This window comes from Dryas octopetala, chromosome 5 (assembly GCF_963921425.1).
Source record: "Dryas octopetala chromosome 5, drDryOcto1.1, whole genome shotgun sequence".
In the NCBI taxonomy this organism is placed as follows: Eukaryota; Viridiplantae; Streptophyta; class Magnoliopsida; order Rosales; family Rosaceae; genus Dryas; species Dryas octopetala.
Genome location: NC_141370.1, coordinates 4188204 through 4214832, shown reverse-complemented (window position 1 = coordinate 4214832; position 26629 = coordinate 4188204). Strand labels below are relative to the sequence as shown.

The window sequence follows — 26629 nt, the reverse complement described above, 5'->3', positions numbered from 1 at the left end:
ATCAATCCCGTAGTTCATAGGATGGATTCTATTGTTCTAGGATCGATCCCGTCAAACTTTTGACGATTTCTAAGGTTTAAGTACAGTCATTTTTCAACCAGAGTTTCATTCATAATTCATCTCTAAACTTTCTATATAGGTCTATGACTTATTTTCTTATCCTATAAGGTTTTTGCCTTATTTCCTTGTTCCATAAGGTTTTTTAAGTTATATATCAATTCTAATATTTTCTTACATGGTTTGCGACTTATTATCTTCTCAAAACCGAGGTGTACAACTGAGGCTTGCTCCTCTATTTATAAACAAAAGAGGGGACTTGGTTTTACAAGTTTATCCCTAAAATTATTCTCCTACTGTGGGTATAATTTTATTTTGGGTATAGGTGAAAAATGTTGAGTATAGGTTCAAGTTAATTTTATTTTTTTTAATTAAATATTTAAGTCCTTAAAAGTCAATTTACATTATGATAGAATTGAAAATTATATTTTTATTAAAGTGTTCAGGATAGAAATAAAAAATTTGAGTTCGAATAGCAACACCCTACAATTAATTGAGTAAGAAAGGTACGATACATTTAATTTATTCCTATTTTTTATAAGTGGCCCATTCAATTGAGTAAGAAAGGTAAAATACATCATCAGCCAGAAGGGAGGGGAGCCAAAATGGTGCTTCTCAATCCAAACCAAAAACTCACTACAAAAAATAGCACACTTAGCAATAACATGTGCTAAGTCTCCTATTGGTAAAAGTCTGGAGATGTTATGGCAATATGAAAAATTGCTAGAAGTATTGGAAGCCTTTTCTATAAACAAATTCATTTTCAAAGCAAAATCAAATTACAGGCAGAACTGCATCCTGGATTCCTGGGTTATCAAAAGAGCAATTGTGCATTATCCTTTTTCTGATCTGAAATAATTTTCCAACGAATAATCAAATTGCAGGGAGAAGCACAATATCTTTGGTTCTCGTATGAGCAATTTTATATGAAACAACTAATTTGATAATTTTTCTTATTCGAAATATTATTAGTATTTAATGCTAGTATAACGATTTTCAGACATATCATTACAATAACAAAAAAAATAAGTTTTGTAAAAAAATAACAAAATAAATGAAATCCTTGCTAAACAAAGGCTACTTACAAATAGCTTCTTTTTATTTCATTTTTGCAGTATGCATACTAAATACAGTTTTTACCTGACAATGAACCTGATGAAATTGAGAAAAATACAGTGATACAATTTCTGTGAGATTCTCTTTTAGTACCCTAATAAACCCCGAAGCTTTGGGTACCAGAAAGCAATCCCCAGCTCAAGTATATAGTCTCAGGCGTGTTGATATGGGTTCTCGACACAAAGGGCATAATGAAAGATCCACTCCACAATCCTTGCAGGTCTTGAGCAAGAAAGAAAGATGCAAAGAGAACACACAAAAGATCATTCAGTGCCATCTTTTTGTTATTATTAAAAGAAAATTATTTCAGTTTATTTAAATCACATGGAAAAATAAGAAAAAAGGATTATGACACCCAAAAGTCGAGTATCTCGTATGCCAGCATTCAATTTAATAAGATCTTTTTCATTTTTTGATAAAAAACAAAGCATTTGACTTTCAAAACTCATGCCCTTCTCACCAGGCCGAAAGTTGGATTTTTGAGAATCCCTCTACGACAGGCCACTTATTCAAAATAAAAAAGTGGAGTACAAAAATATGATATGCATATAGAAAAATAAAATTCCATTCGTCTAATTAGTTTGATTAACCATGAAAAGTCCCTTCCTTAAATCCTTCTTATTAGGAAACATTCTTGGACTTCGTGGACTGGGAGAATGATGTACTAAGGTCAGGGGAAGAAATTCTCCCCATAATTTGATTCTTAAAATAGCAGTCATCTACAGCATATACAGTCCCTTAAAGTAAACAGTAAGCAAAAGTAACTTGCTTAGTTCTTGTTTCATATCACTCATTCAAAAAAGATAATACTACTTTGATAAGTACACTTACTGTATGACCACATCCGAAAGCCATGTCCTTTGGATTTGTCAGGCAAATGGGACAGACCTTGAACAAAACAAGACACATATCTCAAAACCATAAGCTCATGTGTAGAAATAGTAGTAGAAACAGGGGGAGGGGGAGAAAAAGATACCGGTTCCACAGGAGCTTCTGACAGTATGGGAGCTGTTGGCTCAACTTTCTGAACGTTTGCCATTTGTGGAATTGATTTAACTGCATTATCATGATTGATCACTTCCTGTGGAGGTGGAAGTGGCCTTGTACGTGGACCACCTACTGATTCGTGACTGCATAAGTAGAGAGAGAGAAAGACAGAGAGTCAAATATTTGGGAATCCCTGAATTGAAAGTAGACATTTCCTAGAAACTGCAACTCATGTCCTTACTTGACAAAATGAGGCTTTTGGGTGGCTCTGTACTGATATGGAATTTCCATGAGAGCAGCAAGTGCAAATGCTGTTTCCTTCTTTGATGTATCTGTGTTGTCTTTCATGATTTTGGTGAAGTTGACAAACTGTAGGAGCAAAACACATAAGAAGGATTGCATTTTTTGCCATCAATTAAGCAGAACAATTACTCCCAAATTATAACATTCCTTTTTCTTAATTTCTTCTTTTCCTCAGTGATGGCATTAAGGCTTACCTAAGATGTTCTGAGCTTCTAAAAATGGTAAGACATACAGTGCATGGAAATGTACATACGATACTCTATAGCTATTTCAGTAGTGTCAACTACCTTGAACCTTAAATTATTAAGAAAAACAAGAATACCAGAGATGCATTTCACAGAAAATTTAAATACGAATTCCACAGAAAAGAGTTTGAAAACAGTGAAAGCATCATATTGGGTTTGGGATGCATTCAACATTACAGGGATACAGCCGGAATATGTTTTTTACTTCTGTAATTCCCTAGTGGACCCAAGTTGAATTTTATATTTTACTTTATCTTCATAAGGAGAAAACAAAAGGATGTTCGTAGAAAAAGTTGAAACTTTTCTTGTCAACTTCAACTTATATTTTACATTTTCATTTTTATGGGACCAAAAAGAAAAAAAAAAAAAAAAAAAAAAGACAGGAGGTTGGGACTAAATAGAAAGAACTTTGATACAAGAGATTTCAATTTGGTACAAGCCTTTCTCGGAAATATGAACCGAAACTTAATAGAATAAAAAAATAAAATTTATCACATTCCAAATTTATTTATGTACCAATGTCCCCCACCATTTGCTATGATTGCTATCCTAGTTTTCAAAACTAGCCATATTGATATGTCCTTGTACGGCATATTTCATATCTGTATCCATTCTTCAGAGAGCAACACCAATCAAAAAGCAAGAAACTTACATGTTTCATTAGTCGCATACAGAAACTCATATTTAATTATACCAACAACATCATTGGTCAAAAAAAATAAAATTATACCAACAACATCAGCAAATATCTAAGAAGCCACCAAAAGGTCAAACAGTAATCAAAACCAACCAAGTAAAAAAACAGAAATGATCTAAATACCTGGAAGTTGTCAAATGAGCGCTGAGGAATGTTATCATCAAAATGCTTCATTGCATCCCACGGTCCATCCCCAACTCCAACCAAGATAATCGAGAGAGGATATTGGCTGTTTACAGGATTCGGATGGTCAGGACCCTAGTCTAGAACAAAAACAGACATAGTACCCAAGACGCAGAATGCATTGCTTTACCTAGCAGCAACTATGGAATTTACAGTTGCTTGTTCTTGCGGGCTAAATCTTCCTGGTGGAGTATCAGGGCTCCTAGTAACCTACGTGAAAATAGAAGCACTCCAAGGCCATAAGAACAACATAGTACAATAAAAATTATAAAATAGAAACAAACCTATGATAAAGAAGAAAAAAGAAATGGCATTGAACATGTTTCAACAACCTGCCCGTCTGCAATAATGACAAGAACGTGGTATTGCCCATTGCTTTTTTCAACAAGGTCAATTGATGCATCAATTATTGGGGCAAATGAGGTTGGTCCTGTGAATAAGGAAGCAAAATATCAGGTGTATGCGGAATGCTGGTACTATAATAAACAGGGTATAGCCGAGCCAAAGGTGAGAACAAGTTATAGCTATGCACAAGCAGACAATCATGATCAGATACATGCACACAAGCTGGCTTCATTATCGTAATTTGGGCAGAGCTAAACCAAATGTGACAATAATAGAAAAAGTTAGCTGCTGCAAAAGGATCTGTTGAAAACCTTAGGCAACAGACCAAAAAAAAAAAAAAAAAGGGAAAAATGCATTTTTCGTCCCTATGTTTTACCTTGTAATCAATTTTGGTCCTTGTGTTTTCAAAATTACCAATTTGGTCCCTGTGTTTATGTTTGCAAGCAATTTTAGCCCACCACCAAAATCATCCTCTATTCCCTTCCACCACCGACAACAACACACCACCACCATCCTCACCCTCACTCCATCCCTCTCTCCCCCATCAGCTTTCTTTCTCTCTCTCTCTATTGGGCATAATAGGTGAAATCCACCACAAACTCGCCGCCACAATTGGTGGTGGTGGACTAAAATTGCTTGCAAACATAAACATAGGGACCAAATTGACAATTTTGAAAACACAAGGACTAAAATTGATTGCAAGGTAAAACACAAGGACTAAAAATACATTTTTCCCAAAAAAAAAGCTTAGACAAGATTATTTAACAAACTTAAAACTCAAATGGTATGAATGACTACTGATTATAGGTTAATAGTTATGAATAGGCAGTCAATCATGATCAGATAGATGCACTCAAGCTGGCTTCATTATCGTAATTTGAACAGAGGTAAGCCAAATGTGACGAAGACAGAAAAAGTTAGCTGCTCAAAAAAGATCCATTAAAAAGCTTAGCAAAATTATATAACAAAATTAAAACACAAATGATATGAATCAAGATTACAAATCGAAGAATAGAAAAAGAGGGCAAGACACTAATATAATCAGAAAACTAACAAAATATCAACCTCATCCACAGCCGTTAAAAAGGAACTGAAAAATAAGATCATAGTGATGTCAACTGCACAACAATGTCTAAAAAAGCTCTATTTTCCACATTGATTGAAAATTCATCCTCAACATAGGGTGGTGTATTCGGTTTTTTTTTTTTTTGGGTAAACTTGGGTTGAGTTCTTGTTTCTTTTGTAAATTTTGTTAATGGGATAGCCGCTAGTTGAGACTGTTTGTATGGGTTGTTCAGAATTGATGGCTATGAAGGAGATTTGTTTAATTTTTCTTTTTTGGTTTGACTTTCCTGATTTTTTTCCTTTATAATTTTAATGATTGTTTGAGATGGGTTTTGGATATTGTGCTTTGTGGGTGATGTGAAATAAAGATTTGGAAAGCTGGAGTGGTGGTTGTGTTTGGGGGCTGTAGTGATGTGTAAAGGTGAAGGTTGTCTTTCGTAGTGGTGTTACCGTTGAAGTAAAGGAAAACAGAAAGAGGATACGAACAAAATTTGTTAGTGTTACTAGTATTAGTAATTTATCTTTTGCTTATTTAGAGTAAATCTCCAGAAACGAAAATTTTCAATCTAAAATGGCATTTTCTTGAGTGTTCTATTAATTTTAGAGTGTTTTATGAACCATTTTAATTATATATATCATATCAAAATTCTGTTGAACTCTGTAAGACTCAATATAGAATTTCACAAAAGTTTAGCATTTGACTTTGTGGTATTTATAGAAGTCAATAAATATTATTAATTCTACTGAAGTCTATCACTCTAAAAAACCCCACAAAAATATGGGAAGGCTCCATTGTAGGATCCTACAAATAAAATTATTTGTAGGATACCTCATGGGGCCCACTCCCATGTAGTTTTTCAACAATCCGAACCGTCTATTTTTTAGACCTCTATTCATAGATCATTCTTGCAAAAAATTAGCCAAATCGGAAATCATTTGCCTATCTAACTTTGATCAAACAAATGGACGGTTTTATCAAAAAAATTTGGTTAGTCTATTTATTTGATCAAAGTTAGATAGGCAAATGATTTCCGATTTGGCTTTTTTTTTTTTGCAAGAATGATCTATGAATAGAGATCTAAAAAATAAACGGTTCGGATTGTTGAAAATATATGGGAGTGGACCCCATGAGGTATCCTACAAATAATTTTATTTGTAGGATCCTACAATGGAGCCTTCCTGTATAAATCTATACTGAATACGCCCCCTTAATTTATAATAGTACATGTACAAGTAGAACTAAAGAAATTTTTTTCATATATCAGACAAGTAAAATAAATAAGTGGATACAGATGTGGTTGTGAATGCAGCAGCGGCCAAAATCAAGCTAAGAGGACCATTCAGTTTTTGGCCTAGTGCACCATTGGGTACAAATATGGAAACTAACAGCACGGTGAGGTTAAGAAGAGAAAAGAGAGAGGTACGGATTGAACCTTTAAGGGACACCTAGTTTAGGTGAGAAAAGAGAAAAAGAGAGAGAATGGGCTAAAAAATTGAGGGATGGGAAGGTTAGGGTAGCGGGAGCTCAGGATTAAAGTTGGGACCTAATTTGAGGAAAATGCCCCTAAACATTTGAGCATGTACACGGCAGGTGATCATTTTAGACAACAGATTTGACAGTAGAGACCATTTAAAAACATGAAATGAAGTTTAGGGGCCAAAGTGGGTCAAGATGAGATTCAGGGATCAAAGTTGGACACAGTCTAAAATTTGTGTGTATTGCTCAATTTCTCCCTTTGAACTAATACTCTCTTTCGTATACCAAGATAATTAAATTTGCAGCTGATTGTCTATGAACTTCATGTTGTGTTTCTATATGTAAGTACTATACTACTATGGCACATTATCATACAGAATTCTCAGTGCATTAGTACTTTGCAAGATTGTTTCCAACTCTTTCAAATGTACTATAGTTTCTGGCATCAAGTAAAACAGTCCTTTGGTAATTTAATGCTAATCTCCATTTTTACATTGGTAACATTTCAATAATTAAGAATAGAAGCCCAAAAAACCTATTTGTTGAGCTATTTATTAGAGTTATTTATGAAAATGGTACTAAAAATGTTGAATTTCCAACAGAGTTCTCTTTTGTTACATCCTCTCCTCTACCCTCTTATATAAATTACTCAGTCCTTTTCAAAGGTGTTCTGTAACTCTGAATAAACTATAACAAGATACAGACTAATCCATAAAACCATAGAAAGAACGGAGAGAAGCAGATACTGCAAAAATTCAAATCATAGCTTCTTTTTGCTCAAGAGAAAATTACAATTTGATCAGTTGATTTATTTAAGGAAAATTCAAATCATTATTTGTAACTAAACCCAAGAAAAGGAAAAAGATAAAACACCAAAGGTCAATAACCTGAAACTGTTGGACAATATCTTTGACACAGTAAAGGCAGCTTTAGCAGTAGTCAATGTCTCACCTTATCCCCCATAAGTATGGGGTGAATGAGAAATTAATCGTATGAATCAAAATCTTAGAAGCCATGAATTCATGAATTCAAAATCTTAGACTCCAAAACAGAAGAAAAACGAAAAAAAAAAGAAAAAGAAAAAAAGAAAAGCAAATAATCAGTAACGGAAAATAAATAAAGCCAAGGACATCCTACATATGCAGGTAAGTATGCACTTCAGGCAGATGCCACTTGGCAGAAGGAAATTGCATAAACTAGAGGGAAAACTGTCAAATACCTGATAACTTCAAGTACGGCACAATCTCTCTATAACGTGCAAGTACTTCCTCAAAACCCAGACAAGATCGGTTATCAGGATAAAAACTGAACACATATTGATCATGTGTTGATGCTACAGATGAAGATATAATCAAACAATTATCTACTGAAAAATCACCAAGTAATTTCAACCTAAAGTAAAGTGATAACTAGAAACTAACCGTCGCCAAATCCAAAACAAGGAATTTGATTATCTTCATCAAAAGGGGACAACGTACGGCCAATTATAGAGATTGCTTGCTCGTAAGGATTTGGCATGCTACTGATTGCATGAAGGCTTTTCCGGTTGAATGAATATTTGCCTACAATCATTGAAATGTAACTTTTATCTCTATCCACGAGAACTCATGTACAAATATTTTATCTACAAAAGAATATCACCTGTCCATTCATTGCTCTTTGTGAAGTCAATACCAAGTATTAAATTTGATGATTCAAGACCTGCTTCTCTCAATGCCGAAATAACCTGGGCATATATAGTGATGCCTCTGGTTACCAAACACACTCCATGAATAACAGATTAATGAATATGCTTAATACCACATACACTTAAAGTCCACTGAGTTTGACTATGGATATGAAGGATGGAAGAAAGAATGAGCTCTTTTTACATATATGTGACCTTTTGTGACACTTGTAAAACCAGTTCTCTTTTTAGTCATATATCTTTTGTCAGATTAACGTTATGTATACTTTTTCACCTTTCATATAAGTGCCATTTGATAAATGTTCTATCATTCTTCTTAGTATAGTGAAAACCAGTTTCATTCATGTACTTATTCTGTGTCCCATCAAGGCATCAAGATTGCAAATGAAGTTTTGGGATGTGGTTTGATAAAAATGAAAAAAATAAAAAGCACTGAATATTTAACAATCAAAATTTAGCGCTGAATTTGTAACTTTAATGCTTGACTTAAGTATAACCATATAAATCTGAATATGCACATCTGAACATGGTTTTATGTTGAAGTGAACAATAATTGAGAATCATTCTTGAGTTGATCACTTATAATTCAAATAATTTCGGGAATTACCCAAAACAAGTTTTCATAACTACATCACAACAATAACATGATTTTAAAATCCTTTGAGAACTAACACTTTTTTTCCTGAGAACGTACCAAAACGCCCCTCATTTAAACACCTAGAAATGAACCTTGTCGACTCTTTATTGACTCCCCACTTTTAGCCTAATCCCTATGTGATTCTCCTCCTCCCCCCTCCTCATCCCTATCTCTTTCCACCTGTCTCCTTGGCTCTTTTTAGGAACTGGGTTGATATTTGTGGGTAAAGTCACAGAAGAGCAGGATTTTTCTTTTTCCTTCCGGAGATCCCCCAAGCAAACCGAATTTGAAACTGGGGCCCTCTGCTGAACGCTACAATCTTTAGGAGGCAGGAAACACTAGCAAAAAGCTAGATAGGTACCTTTTGAGAAATCGAACCTTGGACCATGTGGGAGCAAACCATGGGCTTGACCACTCAACTAAACCCTCATTGGTACATCGATACCATTTTCACATGTGGGTATTCCTTGAATCAAACCATATCCCACCAACTGTAGAGAAAAGCACAACCTTTATAACAGTCACGCTCACCTGCGAGACGTCGCGCAGGACCTTTTAGCACGACAAATTGAATATCAACCATTCATTCTTGATTGTGTGGCTGAGAGGAATGGGCACAAAAAGCAATCATAACATTCGACACGTGTCCATCTTTGGGAAAAAAAAAAGAAAATTTGTTTCTCAGTTCTCTTTCTTTCTTCTTCCCGAAAACCTTTCCTTCTCAATCTCTCTGTATCCAAAATTTCTGTCTCTCTCCCAAAACCTTCACCACCTAACAACCATGGCTGTCAAACTCCATAAAAGCCACTGAAGAAAACCCAGGAATCAAGTTTATTGTCAAAGTAATCAAGTTTGTGCTCATTCCTCTCAGCCAAGAATGAATAGTTGAGATTCAATTTGTCGTGCAAATAGGTCCTGCACGACGTCTCACAGGTGAGCATGACTGTTTGGGAGAGAGACAGAAATTTTGGATACAGATAGATTGAGAAGGAAAGGTTTTCGGGAAGAAGAAAGAAAGAGAACTGAGAAACAAATTTTTATTTTTTTTCCCAAAGATGGACACGTGTCGAATGTTATGAATGCTTTTTGTGCCCATTCCTCTCAGCCACACGATCAAGAATGAATGGTTGATGTTCAATTTGTCGTGCTAAAAGGTCCTGCGCGACGTCTCACAGGTGAGCGTGACTGACCTTTATAAAGAAAAAACAACAAACAAAGAACAAGAAAACATGATCACTTCCACAGACCTCCACCATGTTCTCACAGCTGTTGTGCCACTCTATGTGGCCATGATCTTAGCCTATGGCTCAGTGAAATGGTGGAATTTCTTCAGTACTGATCAGTTTTCAGTTCCCCTCCATCTCAACAAACAACCCATATGCCATGAACTACAGGTTCATAGTAGCTGACAAACTTCAAAAGGTCATCATCTTGGTGGTCCTAGCCATATGGTCAAGAACCAGCTCAAGAGGCTCTTGAGAATGGTCTATCACTTTCTTTTTTTCCCTCTTCACCCTCCCTAGCACTCTGGTCATGAGCATACCCTTATTAAAGGGCATGTATGGAGACTTCTCAGAGAGCTTAATGATCCAAATAGTTGTCCTCTAATGCATTACTTGGTACACTTTGATGCTCCTCTTGTTCGAGTACAGAGGAAAGAATATAAATTTACAAGACAGTGAAGAGAATGTCATGAAGAAAAAATGGGAGTCAAGAAATCCCAGTCCTCAAGATAATATCAATTTCCAACAAATTTTATTGGATTGTATAGGAACAGATGGGGCTGACGGGACCATGGCAGATCTTCCGTGGAACAGGGAAGGAGGGGATTGGAAGGGAATCAGATAGGGATGAGGTTGAAAGTGGGGAGTCAATAATGAGTCCATAATGTGTCGATAAAGAGTCGACAGGGCTTATGTCTAGGTACTTAAATGAGTGGCAGCTTGGTACTCACGCAAGCAAAAAGTGTTTGTTCTGAAAGGATTTTAAAATGATGTTATTCTTGTGAATGATTATGCAAACATGTCATTTAGGGTAATTCCCCAATAATTTCCTGGGTTCAAAATTATTCCAGTCATCACAATGCCATCTTTTAATCGTTTGTGCTGTTAAAATACTTGGCAGGCAGTTAATACATAAAACAGAGTTATGCTAATAAGTAACAAAGAGAAACAAATTTTGTGTATCCATTATCTTCAAAAGTATCAATCAATAAGAAATTTAATGCTAGTAATTAAAACCTGATCCAAAGAATTGAAATTATCGGCAATGTGTGTAGATTGTAGCTTTTCTCGATAGTTAGAATCCATTGAAGTCCCTGCATAGGAAGGTGGTTCATGCAGAAAATTATCATGAGGATCATCATATGTCGACTCCCCATTCCCCATATTTGGGAGGTAAATGTTCCCTGTGTGAAAAAAAGGAAACAGAAAGGGAGAGTGTGTGGATCATAAGAGTTAACCCTTGCGGCATATTATAAATTAATAGTTCTTACATTAGACAAATTCTTTGAGAGATTTTTTATGGCTTATCTTTCTTCTATAGTTAAGTGCTGTAAAACTAAGGTGCCATTACTAGGATAAGTCTCCCTCAAAAATTGAATGAATATAGCTCAAAGTATGCAAATTTGGTATTTAGGCTTATACACCCACAACTTTTGTAGACTTACAAACTGAAACGAGTCATCTCCATCCAGAACAATCAACCTCTACCATCATGAATCCAGATCAAACCTCACTTAATTTGAAACATTAAAATGGTTAATATTAGGTTTGTCACATAAAATTCCATTAAAAGTGTATTTACTGATAAATTCTTACTTTTCAACTTATTGCATTTGATTCTAAGTTTCTTCTAACTTTCAATCAACTCAGGATTCAAATTTCTCGTAAACCCAGAATCCAAGAAATCCATGGTAATAAGAAAAGGTTGACAATTTACGCACATCATATCAAACTCGAGATACCAGAACATGAGAATGATATGGTAATGGTAAGCTTAGGAAGGACAATTTCCTTCTAAAATTCAAATTCCTTTCTCATTCACAAAACATATCAGCCAAATTAATAAAACATCCAAGAATCTAGATGGGAACAGAATTAATATTACCCACAAACCATAAGTACATTTCATTAAAGTCTGAAACTAGAACTGTGCTTCAATAATCAGACAAAACACACACAAGTTGTCTATTTTCAGAGAGAGAGAGAGAGAGAGACCTGTAATCGGTAGAGAGCAGAGATGAGATTCGGATAGATTCCACAGGATGCTGCTGTTAATCGATTTTGGTCTTTTAATAATAAAAAGTCATCTGAATTGAGTTGTGTCAGAGTTGACGTTCTAAGCTTGTAAAGTTGAAACACTGGTTGCTTATCTTTACTGGTCTAACTTTTGATTTCTTAATTGAGGTGGCTTGCACGTTATACATGCGCGCTGCGAACAGACATCATGTTTGAACGATTTTTTTTTTCAGGGGTTATATTCTCATATATTGTCTTATTTTTTCACCCGTATTTTAATAAAATTGATGATGAAAAATTTATCATTTTGTAAAATAACTTTTAAAAACTTGACTAAAAAAATAAATAAATAAATTTACTCTACCCACATATTCTCTACTCACCTACCTGCCTACAATGACTTAAACTCCATAAATCTTAGAATTTTTTCCTTTTTTTTTTTTTTTTTCATATCATTAATTCTTGGATTACTGAATATAAAACCATATAATACAAATTTAAGATGATGACGACCAAAATCTGAGTTGTCAAAAGTCTCATTAGAAGTAACCACATGATAAGAATCAAATGAACCAAACAGAAAATGTGTTAATTAAGCTCCTCTATGGCTGCTAGTATCATTTAAGGTTTGTGTCAATGATTTGCATTCATAGTAAGCATATACCTACAAACTAACAAAAATAATTTTAGGATAGATAAAGTGAATCTACAAACAATGATTCGACTCCTACAATGAAAGCTTGGGCATCGTTGAATAATGTTCTCAATCACTTTGACAATGCAAAAAAATAAAGTAATAAACTTACATAAATCCTATAATTCATCCCTAAGCTTCAAATTAAATCCCTAAAATCAATACTCAATTTTTATATCAAAAGAAACATTAAAATATAATGAATTCTTGATTTAAAACTATAAAAAAAATAATTTAAAAAGTAGGATATAGAATAATCATACCTTTTAATAGATGTATATATATCAACCAAATAGTATCATTGATTTTGAGTTTTGGTGAAGAACTAGGGTTTATAGAATAAATAAATTATGAAAAAAAATGGGTGGGTGAAATGATAGTTAAGTGGGTTAGGAAGAGTATTTAGTGAGTGAGTATTTGAGTTGGTATATCAAAGGGTATTGTAGGACTAATGAGAGGTGGGAAGAGTGTTTTTATATTTTTAATAAGGGTGTAAAATTAAGGTAGGTGAGGAAATAGCTAGGACATAGGGGTGGGAATATAAGCATTTTTTTTTGTAATTTAATTAAATAACTTCTTTTCATTCAACTTAAGCTATTTTGACCCATTTCTCAAAAACTTACTTTTCTAACCTTTTTCTTTGTTTTCAGACCAAAATAACCTTTGTGTGGAATTTACGGGCGCCACAGTCCACCACATAATCCACAAAAAATTCCACCAGCTCTTTCACCTCCTTCATGCAACTATCAAACCCTCTTCTACCGTCTTCATGCAGTAGTAATGGAGAGCAACAACCCAAACAAAAAACTTGAGCTAATCCATTGAATCAATTACCCCATTACCCCATCTATACAATGAATCCAGATCTGGTTTTGAAGGGGGGAGAAGGGAGAAAGGGAGAGAGCCATCTTTAAACCCAGATCTACAACATGAACACCGCCTGTAACGCCCCGAAACTCGGGTCCATAAAAATACTGAACATCAAACTTTTAAATCTGTTTTCTCTTTCATTTGAGTCATGCACATAAATATAAATAAATAAATTTATTTCAAATAAAACATTTATGTAAAACCTCTGTATAAAAACATTTAAACAAAACAAAGTGGGTCACACTGCCTCGACTTCTCCTCACTGCCTCATCAGTCTGCTTAACCTGCAAAACACAAACCCTACACCACATCCATAGTGTACCGGGTTATACAACAAACCTGGTAAGCTCGAAAGCTCGTATGAGTGAAATAACTTAAACAAATATTCTCAATAATTTTTCAATTTCCATACTCAATAATAATCCACAGTAAAATCCATAATTACCCAATCACATCATAATTTCATCAACAATTATCCAAGCATCAAGATAAACATAATTCCTCAAATTCACATCATAATCCCACCAAAAATAATAATCATTCACGTCTTAAATAATAATCTCAAAGCATAATCACCCTCATTTCCACCTTCAAGATTCAAGCCTAGACTTTACAAAGTCCTAACCAAACCAAGTCTTAGCAAACAAATGCATACAAACAAACAAGGCAAACAATCAAACTATCTAATTTCACTCACATCACTCTTTGAAATCCCGCAGTTTTAAAACAATTTCTCAAATTCATTTTTAAATCATCTAAAAACTGTAAATCGACTTATGAAGAACAATTAATACTCTCAAAATACTCCACAACTGAAACCTCACGCCACACTAGTACTCGGGGAACTGCTGGTCATATATTGAGGTAATTAAGCTCGCCACATCCCGTGCATAGGCACGAGCAGGAAGATAAACTCGCCACTTCTCATGCAGAGCGAATCAATGCACAGGCAGGCAGGAATGCTCGCCACTTCTCGTGCAAAGCGAATCCATGCACAAGCAGGCAGGATGCTCGCCACTTCCCATGCAAAGTGAATCTATACACGAGCAGGCAGGTAACTAGGCTCGCCACTTCCCGTACAGAGCAAATCGATGCACGGGCATGCATGTATTCTTGCACAACCTCAATCACAACATTCTCGAAACTAACTCATAACTTTCATTGTTTAATGCCTCTTGTATTCCTTTTCAAATTCACCTCTACATATGCATCACCATCAACACTTGCTGTGAGAAAATTTATTCTTAAAACATTTATAAAACAAGGTCCACTCACTATTTACTCCAAACTATGCCGAATCATTTCCGAAATTGATTTCCACTTACGACCCTCACTTGTTTGCCACTCAAATCATACCAACACTTCCTCAATAAGTACTTGATTATTCTGTAAAAATAATTGTCTAATCAGCATTCATTGATCCTCGAAAATAGACATTTCTTATGTAATCAATAATTAATCCCAGGGCAACTCTATAATTCCCAATTGATTCCTTAGCCTCAAATCCTCGTTAATTCATTCTCATGATTCAAATCATACACCTAGCCTTCTCTAACATATAACAATCAACACACAAAACAGACAATTCACTAACGGTACTCTACAATATAACCAGATAAGCTTCACTCACAGTGCAAACACGTGAAATGACCGAAATGCCCTTCACGGCACCATTGCTCGGATATCAAATTCGGTAGCATAACGGCATCAAGAATTAGATTTTTCGAACCCGTGTACCTGTTAAGACCAGACAACCAATTAAATACAAACTAGAAACACAAACGGTCGCTAAATGATCAAAATGGGCGGCCGCCACCACCCACGGTGGCTGCCTCGCCCCAAAAAACACACAAAATCACTGAAAACTCACCACAAGCTTCGGGTGACTGCCCAAAGGCCAAAAATCAACAATTCAAGTCATCGGCACGGCTAAACGCGACGGGACTCGCGGTGGTCCGTGGTGGCCAACCTGCACGATTTCCAAACTCAAAATCAACCTAAACGATTTACATAGGCACGAAGAAGACGTCGAGAGGATCAACTTTTATACCTGGGTCGACGGCCAATTATCACCGGAAAAGCTTGAAACTGGCCGGAGAAGGCGCGGCTTCTCTATCTTTGCACCGCTGTGTACGGTGGTCATCAACGTGAGGGAACAGCACAGAAAGGCTCGCCACAACGAGGGGAAGACAACCCATGTGGTCCGGAATCGCGTCATGGCCGAAAAAGCAAGATCGCCGGAGGAGACCGTCGGCCTGTGCGTCAATTCGTCGCGGTAGTGGCTCCGATGGGTGATCAGTAGCCAGGGGGAGGGAGGCGAGCTCGTCTGGGCTTCGACCACCGGCAGCCGTGGCCAAACGCGCTGTCACGCGCCGGTGAGAAGCGCGACGAGGGTGAGAGGCGAGAGAGACAGAGGCGTGGGGAGAGAGAAAGAGAGAGAGAGAGAGAGAGAGTTTTAAAAAACTGATGTTGGGTTTTAAAACCCCCTTTGGTACAAATTACAAGATTGCCCTTTACTTTAAATGCCCGTAACTCTTAAACCGTAGATCTGATTGATGTACGCTTCGCGTCTACGAACTCGTGGACTCGAGACATATCCAACACACCCAAAGTCAAAGACAAAAGTCCACTAATTTTAAAAGTCAACTTTTGGGTCAAGCCCAATTTAAAACAAAAATTAAAATTAAATTAAAACCTTTTAAAATTCCAAATAAATTCCCAAAATCCTTAAAATAAATTCTCAAAATATTTAAAATAAAATTCCTTGAAAAATACGGGGTCTCACACCGCCAGCCACATCAAATTGTTGAAGAAACTCAGATCTGGTTGTTGTGGAATTTAAGGAGAAACTTAGATCTGATTGTTGTGGAATTTGTGGTTGCCAGACAGTGCTATAGCACCATGTCGACCATAAAGTCCACCAAAAAGTCCACATCTGCAATTTTTGCATCTTTTTCTTTGTTGAGTGCTCAATTTCTGTTATTTTATGATACTAACTCTCTAACTTAGATTACAAGATGGAGCCTAATGTGTCACGCCCCGAAACCCAGGTACGTAACAGAGGCACCTATCTTGAGAATACCTGAGACTACAACAACCAATCCCCCGGTGTTATAATCCCAAATATCCACAAAATAGGTTAAGCCTTTTGGTTTAGTAAAAATGGGTTGGATCAGAGTGCTTGAGTTTGCAGCGGAAAGTTTATTCAGAAATAATTAATTCATAATTAAACCAACCCTCGGAGCTACTATTGTTTGGAGTAACTTCAAAGAAACTGTTTATATAGACTCGATAATTCAAAAGTAGACAACCCAAGGACTCAGTGTATATACAAGATATGACCAAGGGTATATAAAGATAGTAAAAGGACACCAAGGACCTGCCCAAGGAAAATATACTGACTAAACAGGAACACAGGAGTTGACAAGCTCGAGACCGCACCACCACCCCCTTAATCGAGGCCGTCAAAGTCCACACGCGCAGCACCTGAGAGGGAGAAAAACAACAATGTAGGGGTGAGCATCACATACGTTCATTGCTCCCCCTCAGGGAACTCCCTGCTAGGTTTGAAAAATAGTTTGAGATAATTTAAAATCGAATGCACAACACAAACCAGTTGTCAAGCTTTGTAAGACGAGTAGCATGCTCACACAATTTTCAAAATACAGTTTTCCGGGCCCAAGTTCAGAATCATACCTGTTGACCAGCCGTTAGGGCTAACTACCCTCTCACAAAAACATAACAAAGTCCTGCAGTCATTTGACCGGGACAGGGTAGCGAAAGTGGCCATTTCATGGTTGTACCGCCTAGACTGGCCTCCCAAGAAGGACAATCGACCAGTCCGTCCGTACAACCCCTCATGAGGTTTTGGGGATCGAAACCCAGGGTCTACCGTAAGGGACCTTTCACTCTCAAGTCAAACACAATAACAATCTCACGAGAATATGCATAACAGTCATCATTCTCATCATCATAAAACCAAGCAGATATGCCAATCAAAAACATGCATCTTTATCACACAGTATTTATTATATAGTACATGCAGGAAATCCACTAGTCAGAGTGTGTTGTCCCCCTACCTAGCGTCCAAAGCTTTTGCCTGTTTTCGAGTACAAATCACAATTTGCCACGTCGCAACGATCTCTTTTAGGTAACTGGAGTTCCTAGTTTGACAACAACTGGTGTTAAAAACGGTCTTCACGTAAATCGATGACCTTGTCTGTTAAGACCAGGTATAATTCAGAGGTTTGGCACTAGCGTAACTGCTAGGCTTCTCTGAATTCTTAATCCGACATGACCTTGCACCCCGAGGCAAACAGTCATGTCAGACCGTGTGGTTTCTATATCTATTTTAATTTATTGTCGAGGAGGTTGATCAGATATGAACCTACAACGTGACCAGGTCAGTGCATGGGGAAACTGAGGGAGCTCTGGCTCAGTACCCAACGCCTGTATGCTCATGGACTGACCTTAGTCATCACGTTATTTGGTTACCACTGATATGGCCTCAATATTTATTAAGTTCATTTGATAACAACAGTTAAACAGCGTTTCGTCTATAACCACAACTTAAATAACAGCAGGTTAAATAAGCTGGGTTGAGGGTATACCTGTTGAAGACTTCCCACGGGCAGAGTCTCGGTACTACTAGACTTGCTAAGTAACAAGATTAAAAGAACCTAATTAACAAGAGATTAATTTAACAAAATTTTAGCAGAAGTTCGACAGGGATCAAGAAATTACCTATGGAGCTCAGAAATGATTTTTTAAAAACTTCACCAAAACATAGCCTTCACACTACTAGAATTGAAGAGCTCGTCGCCACGATCGCGTAGGCGAAATCGGATCGTCGATCGGAGCTCCAGAACTCAAGATAAACTCAAAACAAGATTGAAGAAGAGAGAGAAATGAGGAGAGAGGAGAGAGAAGCTCTCTCTTGGGAAGCGTGCGGCTGAAATGTGAGGAAATCAGCTGGGGGGTGCGCTGCTATTTATAGGGAGAGTGAGTGAGTCAACTCGGTTGACTCATCCGAGTTGACTGGGTTGACTCAAGTCAACCGTCATAACTTTGACCAATGAGAAATTGACACGTGGCGAAGGCTTTGACACTTGGCTGCACATGCAGCCATCAGATCTTGCTGCCATGCAGCGATGGACGCCCCAGATCGTGCCACGTGGCGCGATCTGGTGGTTTCCTATTTTATTTTCTTTTTCCTAAATTCCCCAACTTCAAAAATTATTTAAAAATAGCTCGGGACTCAGAAAAATACCCCGAAAAATACTACGGACTCGTATCGACTAGTACTAATTAACTATGAGGTCAAATTACCAATCTGCCCTTTATAAAAATTTCGAAAATTTTAAGCTCCACAAACTAAGAAAATTTAGGAAATTCATAAAATAATCTCCCGGACTCGGAATAATACGAGACTTGCACCGTTGGGTTCGTGAGTAAAAGTACTACCTTTTAAAGCTCTAACTTGGGTCAAAACCATAGTCAAAATTGGTCAAACAATTAAAGCTCAAGGTGAAAAAAAAATTAGATTTTCTAACAAATAAATTCTATAAAACCTTTTTGAAAATACGGAAAAATCACAAAATAAATTTGAAAATTTCCGGGTCTCACATAATGGGGCGATTTTGAGCTAAAAAAGGAGCCTAATGGGGCGATTTTGAGCTAAAAATGGAAAAAATGGAAAACAGAATCTTGAGGAAATCTTTTAGAAGAGTCTAGAATCTAGAATGAATCTTTGGAGAATCTTGAACATAATCTTTTGGGGAATTTTTTCGGTCAATGTTGACTTTTGGTCAAAGTCAATAGTCAACCATGCCACATCATCACATGACATGAACCACACATGCAGCCCATGCACCTTGGGCCATGCACACAACCCTAGCCCAAGAGGACTAAGACCATGCACATAGCCAAGCCCACATGAGGAAGCCCAAGCCGTGCAACCTAGGGTCCACAGGCCCAAGGTATGTCGCACATACATGTTTGATCCAAGGCCCAAGAAAGGAATCCACATGTGCAATGAAAATCTCACAAGATTCAGTCAAAGATCGCAAGGAATCCTAGCTGAAAAAGAAGTCAAAATCCTGGAAAATTGGACATGAATTTTGACAGTGATTCTGTACCTCTCCAGATCGAACCAGGTAGCATGCCATATATGGTTTGAAAGGTACAGATGTTAGCTTCACAGAGAATTTTACGGATTTCGATTCCAAGTTATCTAGCTCAAGATATGACCGTTTTAGTGGAGATAGCGCTGTAGTTCCCCGAACAGAAAATCAAGTTACGCCCAAAATAGACCAAATAAGCCCAAGGCCCATCCTTTGCCACAAAACCCTAGCCTTGTGGGACAAGGAAAGTCTCCACCTCCTCACTATTATATATTCTCTCACAATAGACAATCTTATAACACCTTACACATCTTTATTTTTCTGAAAGTTTAGAGAGAAAGAGAGAAGTTGGCGCAAGGAGGAGGAGGGGGCAGTAAGAAGCCGCATCTTCCCTTGGGTTTTTCTTTGTTTTTCTTTCCCTTGTTTCTCTTTAGTGAGTTAGTTTGTTTTTCTTTCATTATGGATTCAATGTTTGATTATATAATGAAAGTTTATTCTTTTAGTTTCTTTTTATGTTTCTGAATTTATTTATGGTTTAGTTGATTATTCTTACATGTTGGGATGGGAATTGATATTTTGATTGTGTGATTAACCACGAGTGTATCAGTCTTCTAGTTAATTGATTTGGAGTTTGCGTATAATAAGAATCTTTTATCTATTTTTGAATGCCATGCTAGTTGTATGATTCCTTTGACTGATCACCTTGGGGAAATTGTATCTAGACTCATGTTATGAAATTAAACAAGCTCAAAAGAATGATAGTTTCAATTGGTAACAAGTGGATATCCTAAGAATGTATCCATGATAATAAGAATCCATAGATGCTCATAGGTTACAGGTATCGATGAGTCTATGCTTTATGTGTTTGACGTTTCCCAAGATTGATAATGATTCTCGCATGGCTAACAACCATAGATATAATCAAGCCTTAAGAAACATGTATAGTTAACTAACGAGGGCATAATCAAACCTTAGTTATGACATAGAGGAGCAATTGCTGAAAAGATAATAATCGACACTTTTTAGTAGTCAAACTTTATTACATTGTGTCTGGATCAATGACTAGTAAGGTTTGTGATAAGGGATTGCATAATTGAAATGTATTTTGAATTCTCAACATTGTAAGATAATTAATCATGTGTGCGTGTGTGTATGTGGTGTGCGTGAGTTTCACAATCTTCAAACCCCCATGTCGTGTGTGTGTGGTAGTGAATTCTAGCTATTTGGTAAGTTGAATTGGTTTGATATGTATTTACCTATTCCTCGTGAGATCGACCTCGTATTTATACGCTATGCTTATATAAGCGATTCGTATACTTGCGAGCTACAGCTTAGTAATCAATTCTAATTCTAAGTAAAACAAGTTGTACAAAAAGGAGCAACATTCTTCTTCTCCATTGAATCCAGATCCGGATTTTGAACATTGTCGTCTTTAGTTTAGTTCATCTTGTTAACCTAGATCTATAAACTCCACCATTATAGTATTCATCTTTTTTAGGTGAAAACCCAAAAAAAAAAAAATTCTACCACATATGCAACTCAGATCTAAACTGCATCATACTGGGTGCATTGAAATAAAATACATTAGATCTCTAAACCATCAACACCTTATCTAGAAACTAAATCTCTAAACCATTGTAATATAATTTCATATTAATTGTAGCTTAAAAATACAAATTGAACATTTTTGTTCAACTTTCAAACAAGAAAGAAACTTCTCGTAATAAAGGGATAAACAATTAAAGAACCTAGATCTGTTTTACAATATATATTAAAACTCAAAAGTCTTAATACAATAATTAATAAACTCAAAATTTACTAGTTTCTTCACCAAAATGAACAACCCATCAATTTACTGCCGATGCAAAGTATATATGTTGAAGTGTGAGTGGATTCCAGATTTGCAAAGTATATATGTTGAACTTTGATTTTATGTTGTTGAAGTCCATCAATTGCATCTTCTTCTTCTCAATTGGTTTCTTCCATATCTGGCAATATTGAAGCGCCTGCTTCCGAAGCACGAAAGAGGAAAGAAGGAGAGAATGAGTTAGTGGTAGGAAGGAGAGAAGGAGAGAAGGAGAAAAAGTGAGAAAAAAAAAATATATGAATCTTGGTATGTATGTGTGGGTATAGTTGTCCTTCCACAAGGAAAAGGGTTTAAAAAACAAACTTTTTATGTCTAGGGTTAAAAAAGCTTAGGTGGGATAAAAAAGGTATATTTAATTAAATTTCTTTGTTTTTTAGAGAAAATTTGAACAAAAGGACTCCAACTATACCCTGTTTTGCAGTTGACGATTCCAATTTCATTTTGTTCTAATTAAGGACTATAGTTAATTGTTAGTCTCAATTAAGAATTTTTCGTTAACACTGTTAAAAATTTGGTAAAAAATTGATCATGTGTCAAGCATATGACTAATTTTTAAGAGTAAAAGTGTATATTCCTCTAAAAAATAATTAGAAAAAAAATGAAACTAAAATATTTTTTTATAAATAAAATAATATAATAAAATAAATAAAACTAAAATATAATAAAAAAATTAAAAATGAAAAAAGGGTAGGGGATGCAAAAACCCCCCACCACCGACTCTCCCAACCCACCTCCCTCTCCTTTTCGGTTGATCGACGACTCCCTACCCCCACAGAAACGGCGGTGGCGCCCTTCACTCCCCTCTGCCACTTCTCTCTCTCTCTCTCTCTCTTTTTCTCTCTCTCTCTCTCTCTCTTTTTCTCTATCTCTCTCTATCTCTTTCTCTGTCTCTCTCCTTCTCTTTCTCTTTTGCTTTTCGCTTTCTCTCTCTCCGATCTGAATGGGGTCGGGGCTGGGTGGGGGGTCGAGACGGGGATGGATGAGGGGGCGTAATGGGGATAAGGGAGGGGTGGGGCAAGGAGGGGCTGGGGAGGAGAGCCGGGGCTGGGTGGGAATGGGACCAGTGGGGGAAAGGTTGGGTGGGGGAGGGGAGAGAGAGAGAGAGAGAGAGAGAGAGAGAGAGAGAGAGAGAGAGAGAGAGAGAGAGAGAGAGATGGCAAAGGGGAGAGGAGCGGCAGCCACAGGCAGGCCGGAGAGGGGAAAGTGTAACGACCCGACCCAAATTTCACGAGAAATTTAAATTTTTATTCGTAATGGCCATTTAGAGGCGTAGTGAGAAATTGAATTGTGAGACCTCAATTTTTTTTTTCAAAAATTTATTTTAAATATTTTGAAAATTTATTTGGATCATTTTGGGGATTTATTTTGAAAATAAAAAGGTTTTGGTTTAATTTTTAATTTCTGTTTTAAATTGGGCTTGACCCAAAAGTTGACTTTTAAAACTAATGGGCTTTTGATTTTGACTCTGGGTTCATTACAAAGGTCTCAAGCCCACGATTTCATAGACACATAGCACGCGTTGATTCGAGTTACGGTTTAGGAGTTACGGATCGTACAAGTGTGAGGCAATTGTGTAAAATTGCACTTAAGGGTTTTAAAAACCCATTTTTTATTTTTGAAATCTCTCATTCTCTCTCCTCTCTTCAGAAATTTCTACAAATCTCTCTCTCTCTCTTTTTTTCTCTCTCTCTCTCTCTCCATTTTTCCTTTTCTCTCCTGCAGCCCCCTTCTGCCCGAAACCACCAGGTGTCACAACCACCACCACCGACAACCGACAACCGACCACAGCCACCACAACCGACCACCAGCGAGCCCTCCCCCGGCGCCGACCACCCTCCCCCAAGGGCACCCACTTTCTCTCCTCCTCCTCATTCTCTCTCCCCGTGTTCTCTCTCTCTTCTCCTTTCTCTTTACGCAGCCACCAGCCATCAACGCCAGCCATTCCTTTCCATCGCCAACCTCCGACGACTTCCCCACGAGCCGGCCAGCTCCTTCAGCCAGCCAACCACCCCCAGCGCGCGTTTGCTGCTTAAGAAGGGCTCCTCTGCCGCCGACTTCTCCTCCATTTTTCCGACCAGATTTCAGCGCTAATCACCTCCATCCTAGGTGGGTTTTCTTCTCTTCTTAGTGGGCTTTCATTCTCTTGTGGCTTGATTGTTTGAATTTGAGTGATTGTTGAAGATTGATTTTGGAAAATTTGATGCCATTTCAGGATTTCTTTGGGGTTTCAGATTGGGGGCGATTATTGTTGGTTATTTGGACATAATTTCAATGTTAGGAAGTTCAATTAATGTTTAGGATGCAGAAATGGAGTGGGTTTGAAGAATTTTGACAATTTTGGCTTATTTTGGACTTGAAACAGCCACCTTCGGCGGCAACCTTTATGATTTTGAACCCCCACTGAAATTCCATAATTTTTGGGAGTATTTAGGACAATTTGTTGAGTGGGTTATCGATCTTGGTTATGTTGATTTTGGTTAGGTTGAGCCGGGAAGCTTTAGGGGCAGTTGTGGAGGTGTTGTTGGTCAAATAGTGTAGATCATAGACCATCGTGTAGGAACAAAAGTTGGGTGAGACGTTAGGTACAACACACACACAAATTTAACGTCTTGGATTTGAGACTAATTTCTTATTTATTGTTTATGTTATAGGCGAGACGCCCGTAGCTCGTGACGATCCGGCAGAGTATCTAAGCTAGGGCTATCTTTGTGAGTTTTAAATCTTAAGTCTTCTTAAATAATCATTTATGTTAGTTCGATTATCCTTATCTTGGAATTTATAATTTAAGCGATTAAGAAATATTTCAACATGCTTTTATATGTGATTTCATATTGAAGATATCTTTATTTAAAAGACAGGTTTTAATTGTTACTTAGTTTATGAAAAGACACATTTTTTATGAGTTGGATTGTTAAGGAGAATTTTGAAAAGAGTATTTAAAAACTGCTGTGTAAATGCACGTATTGACCGGACGAGCCTGCCTGTGTAAATGCACGGGATTGTGGCCAGGATATGAGACTGCTCGTGAGGAGTGACCTCTCCGTACGAGATTGTGGCCAGGGTATGAGCCTGCTCATGCGGAGTGACCTCTCCGTACGAGGTTGTTGCCAGAATACGAGCCTGCTCTTGCAAAGTAACCTCTATGTACGAGATTGTGGCCAGGATTTGAGCTTGCCCGTGCGTGGGATTGTGGCCAGGACATTGTTTACAGTACGGGTACAAGTATGGTGTAGTTTCATTATTCTTCCAAAGAATTCTATTACAAAAGTTTAAACGAGAAGTTTTTTTTATGTTTTATCTTGATTCTTGGACTTCCAGTTTTGCATGATACTTCTATTTAGAAGTTCTCAATGAATGATTGCATATCAGATTTATTCATGTATCTTATGTTAAATGATTTTATGACGTTTTAGAAAAAATTTCGAAAATAGTTTTAAAACTTGGGGATTTCAAGGAGCGATTGTAAGGTCTTAGAGACTATTATTTTATGACTCCTAAAAGATAAATAAATTTTATGTTTCATTTTCTTAACTCGTTCACTTACTGAGTTTATCTCATAGTTTTTCTTGGTTTGTCTTAAATTGTCCCCCCAGGCAATAGCAGCGGTGGAGGTCGCGCCAATCACGTCGAGGCATAGCGTCCATTTTCTCTACTCGGATCTTGTAGGCATCGCTTCCAATTTGAAAGTTCCTTTTCCTTAACTGTAAAAATTTTTGTAATAGGAGTAGTGACTCTGATAACCATACTTAAATTATAAGACTATTTTGTATTTGTAGGATTTAAGACTTTTTTTTGGTTGTGGTAGAGGTGGTTAAAGTTTTTAGAAGTTTTATAAATTTTGGGTTCTGCCGAATTTATAAGTTTTACAGGTTTTATAAGTTTTCAGGGGAGGTTCTGCCGAATTTTGGATAGGATTTTTCTTGATTTTAGATCCCACTGGACCTTTCCGGATTTCAGGGTAGAATTCGGGAGCGGTCATGTTAGAAGGAGGTAGGTTGGGGGAGTCAGTGGTGGGGATGGGAGAGTTCTGCATCCTCCCTCCCAATTTTTTAAATTTTTTTCATTATATTTAGTTTTTTTAGTTTTTTTAGTTTTTTATATCTATTTTTTAATGGTTAAATGCTTTTGCCCCTTTTTTGCTAAAAAAAAAAAAAAAAAAAAAACTTTTGCTCTTAAAAGTTGGTCAAGTGCGGGTCACGTGACCAACTTAACGGATATTTTAATAGATTTAACAGAAATCTCTTGATTGAGAGTAACATTTAATTATAGTCCTTAATTGGAACAAATGAAATCGAAATCTTCGACTGCAAAACATAGTATAGTTGAAGACTTTTTGCTAAAATTTCTCCCTTTTTTTTATATGATATTTGATATAGCATCATGAAAATCATTTGTACGTTTAGTTATATATTTAGTTTTTATTTAGGTGTTCATTGCATTGAGTTATTATATAGTTTAAATTAATATTGTATTTATATGGTGTTTATATTCAAGGAATGAAATTTCAAAAATTTCGACGAAATTTTCTTTTTTTTTGGGTCTCGAAATTTTATCACATATCCTGTATTTTACGTAAAAATTTCGGCGAAATTTTGAACACCCCCGCACATATGTTTTTGTAAAATTTCTCTAAATTTCGGCAAAATTTCGCTGTGTCTTACAACATCTTTCCATTTTCAAAGAAGAGAAAGGAGATCTGGGAGCCATTTTCAGAGAAGAGAGAGGAGATCTAGGAGGGAGAAGAGATCGGGGATGAAGAGGAGGAAGAGAGGGAGATCGGGGAAAGAGGAAGAGAAGGAGGAAGAGATGGGGGAGGGAGAGGGAAGAGAAAGAAGAGATGTTGTGTAGTGGGCTAGGAGCCTGGGAGAGAGAAATGAGAGGGAAGAGGAAGAGATTGTCACGGGAGGAAAAGGGGAGGAAAAGGAAGGAAAGAAAAAAAGAAAAAAAGAAAAGGAAGGCAAGAAAAAAAAAAAAAAAAAAGGAAGAGAGCGTCAAGTCACGGGAGGAAAAGGGGAGAAAAAGGAAGGAAAAAAAAAAA

The 26629-nt window shown here is 36.8% G+C and overlaps 1 protein-coding gene and 2 long non-coding RNA genes across 4 annotated transcripts; 1 reads left to right on the top strand and 2 right to left on the bottom strand.

Moving 5' to 3' along the window:
* Positions 1 to 1135: 1135 nt before the first annotated feature.
* Positions 1136 to 12220, bottom strand: RGLG3 (Copine (Calcium-dependent phospholipid-binding protein) family). Of its 2 annotated transcripts, none has more exons than XM_086243545.1 (12): positions 12018 to 12220; positions 11040 to 11206; positions 8117 to 8201; positions 7897 to 8037; positions 7695 to 7808; positions 3921 to 4018; positions 3719 to 3798; positions 3529 to 3634; positions 2402 to 2529; positions 2150 to 2303; positions 2005 to 2061; positions 1136 to 1395 (listed from the first exon to the last, which is right to left on the bottom strand). In XM_086243545.1, the coding sequence occupies exons 2-12, from the start codon at positions 11184 to 11186 to the stop codon at positions 1312 to 1314; spliced, it is 1194 nt and encodes a 397-aa protein (XP_086099671.1). In that variant the 5' UTR covers positions 11187 to 11206; positions 12018 to 12220; the 3' UTR covers positions 1136 to 1311. The 2 variants fall into 2 exon arrangements, with proteins under 2 accessions (XP_086099671.1, XP_086099672.1); XM_086243546.1 differs by having other exon boundaries at positions 11040 to 11116; positions 12018 to 12219.
* A 4454-nt stretch (positions 12221 to 16674) lies between these two features.
* Positions 16675 to 18525, bottom strand: LOC147283647 (uncharacterized). The gene is made up of 3 exons (XR_015122456.1): positions 18346 to 18525; positions 18213 to 18258; positions 16675 to 17765 (listed from the first exon to the last, which is right to left on the bottom strand). It is a non-coding gene; the product is annotated as an uncharacterized LOC147283647 (long non-coding RNA).
* A 4794-nt stretch (positions 18526 to 23319) lies between these two features.
* Positions 23320 to 25371, top strand: LOC147283646 (uncharacterized). The gene is made up of 3 exons (XR_015122489.1): positions 23320 to 23697; positions 24243 to 24813; positions 25185 to 25371. It is a non-coding gene; the product is annotated as an uncharacterized LOC147283646 (long non-coding RNA).
* Positions 25372 to 26629: the final 1258 nt, after the last annotated feature.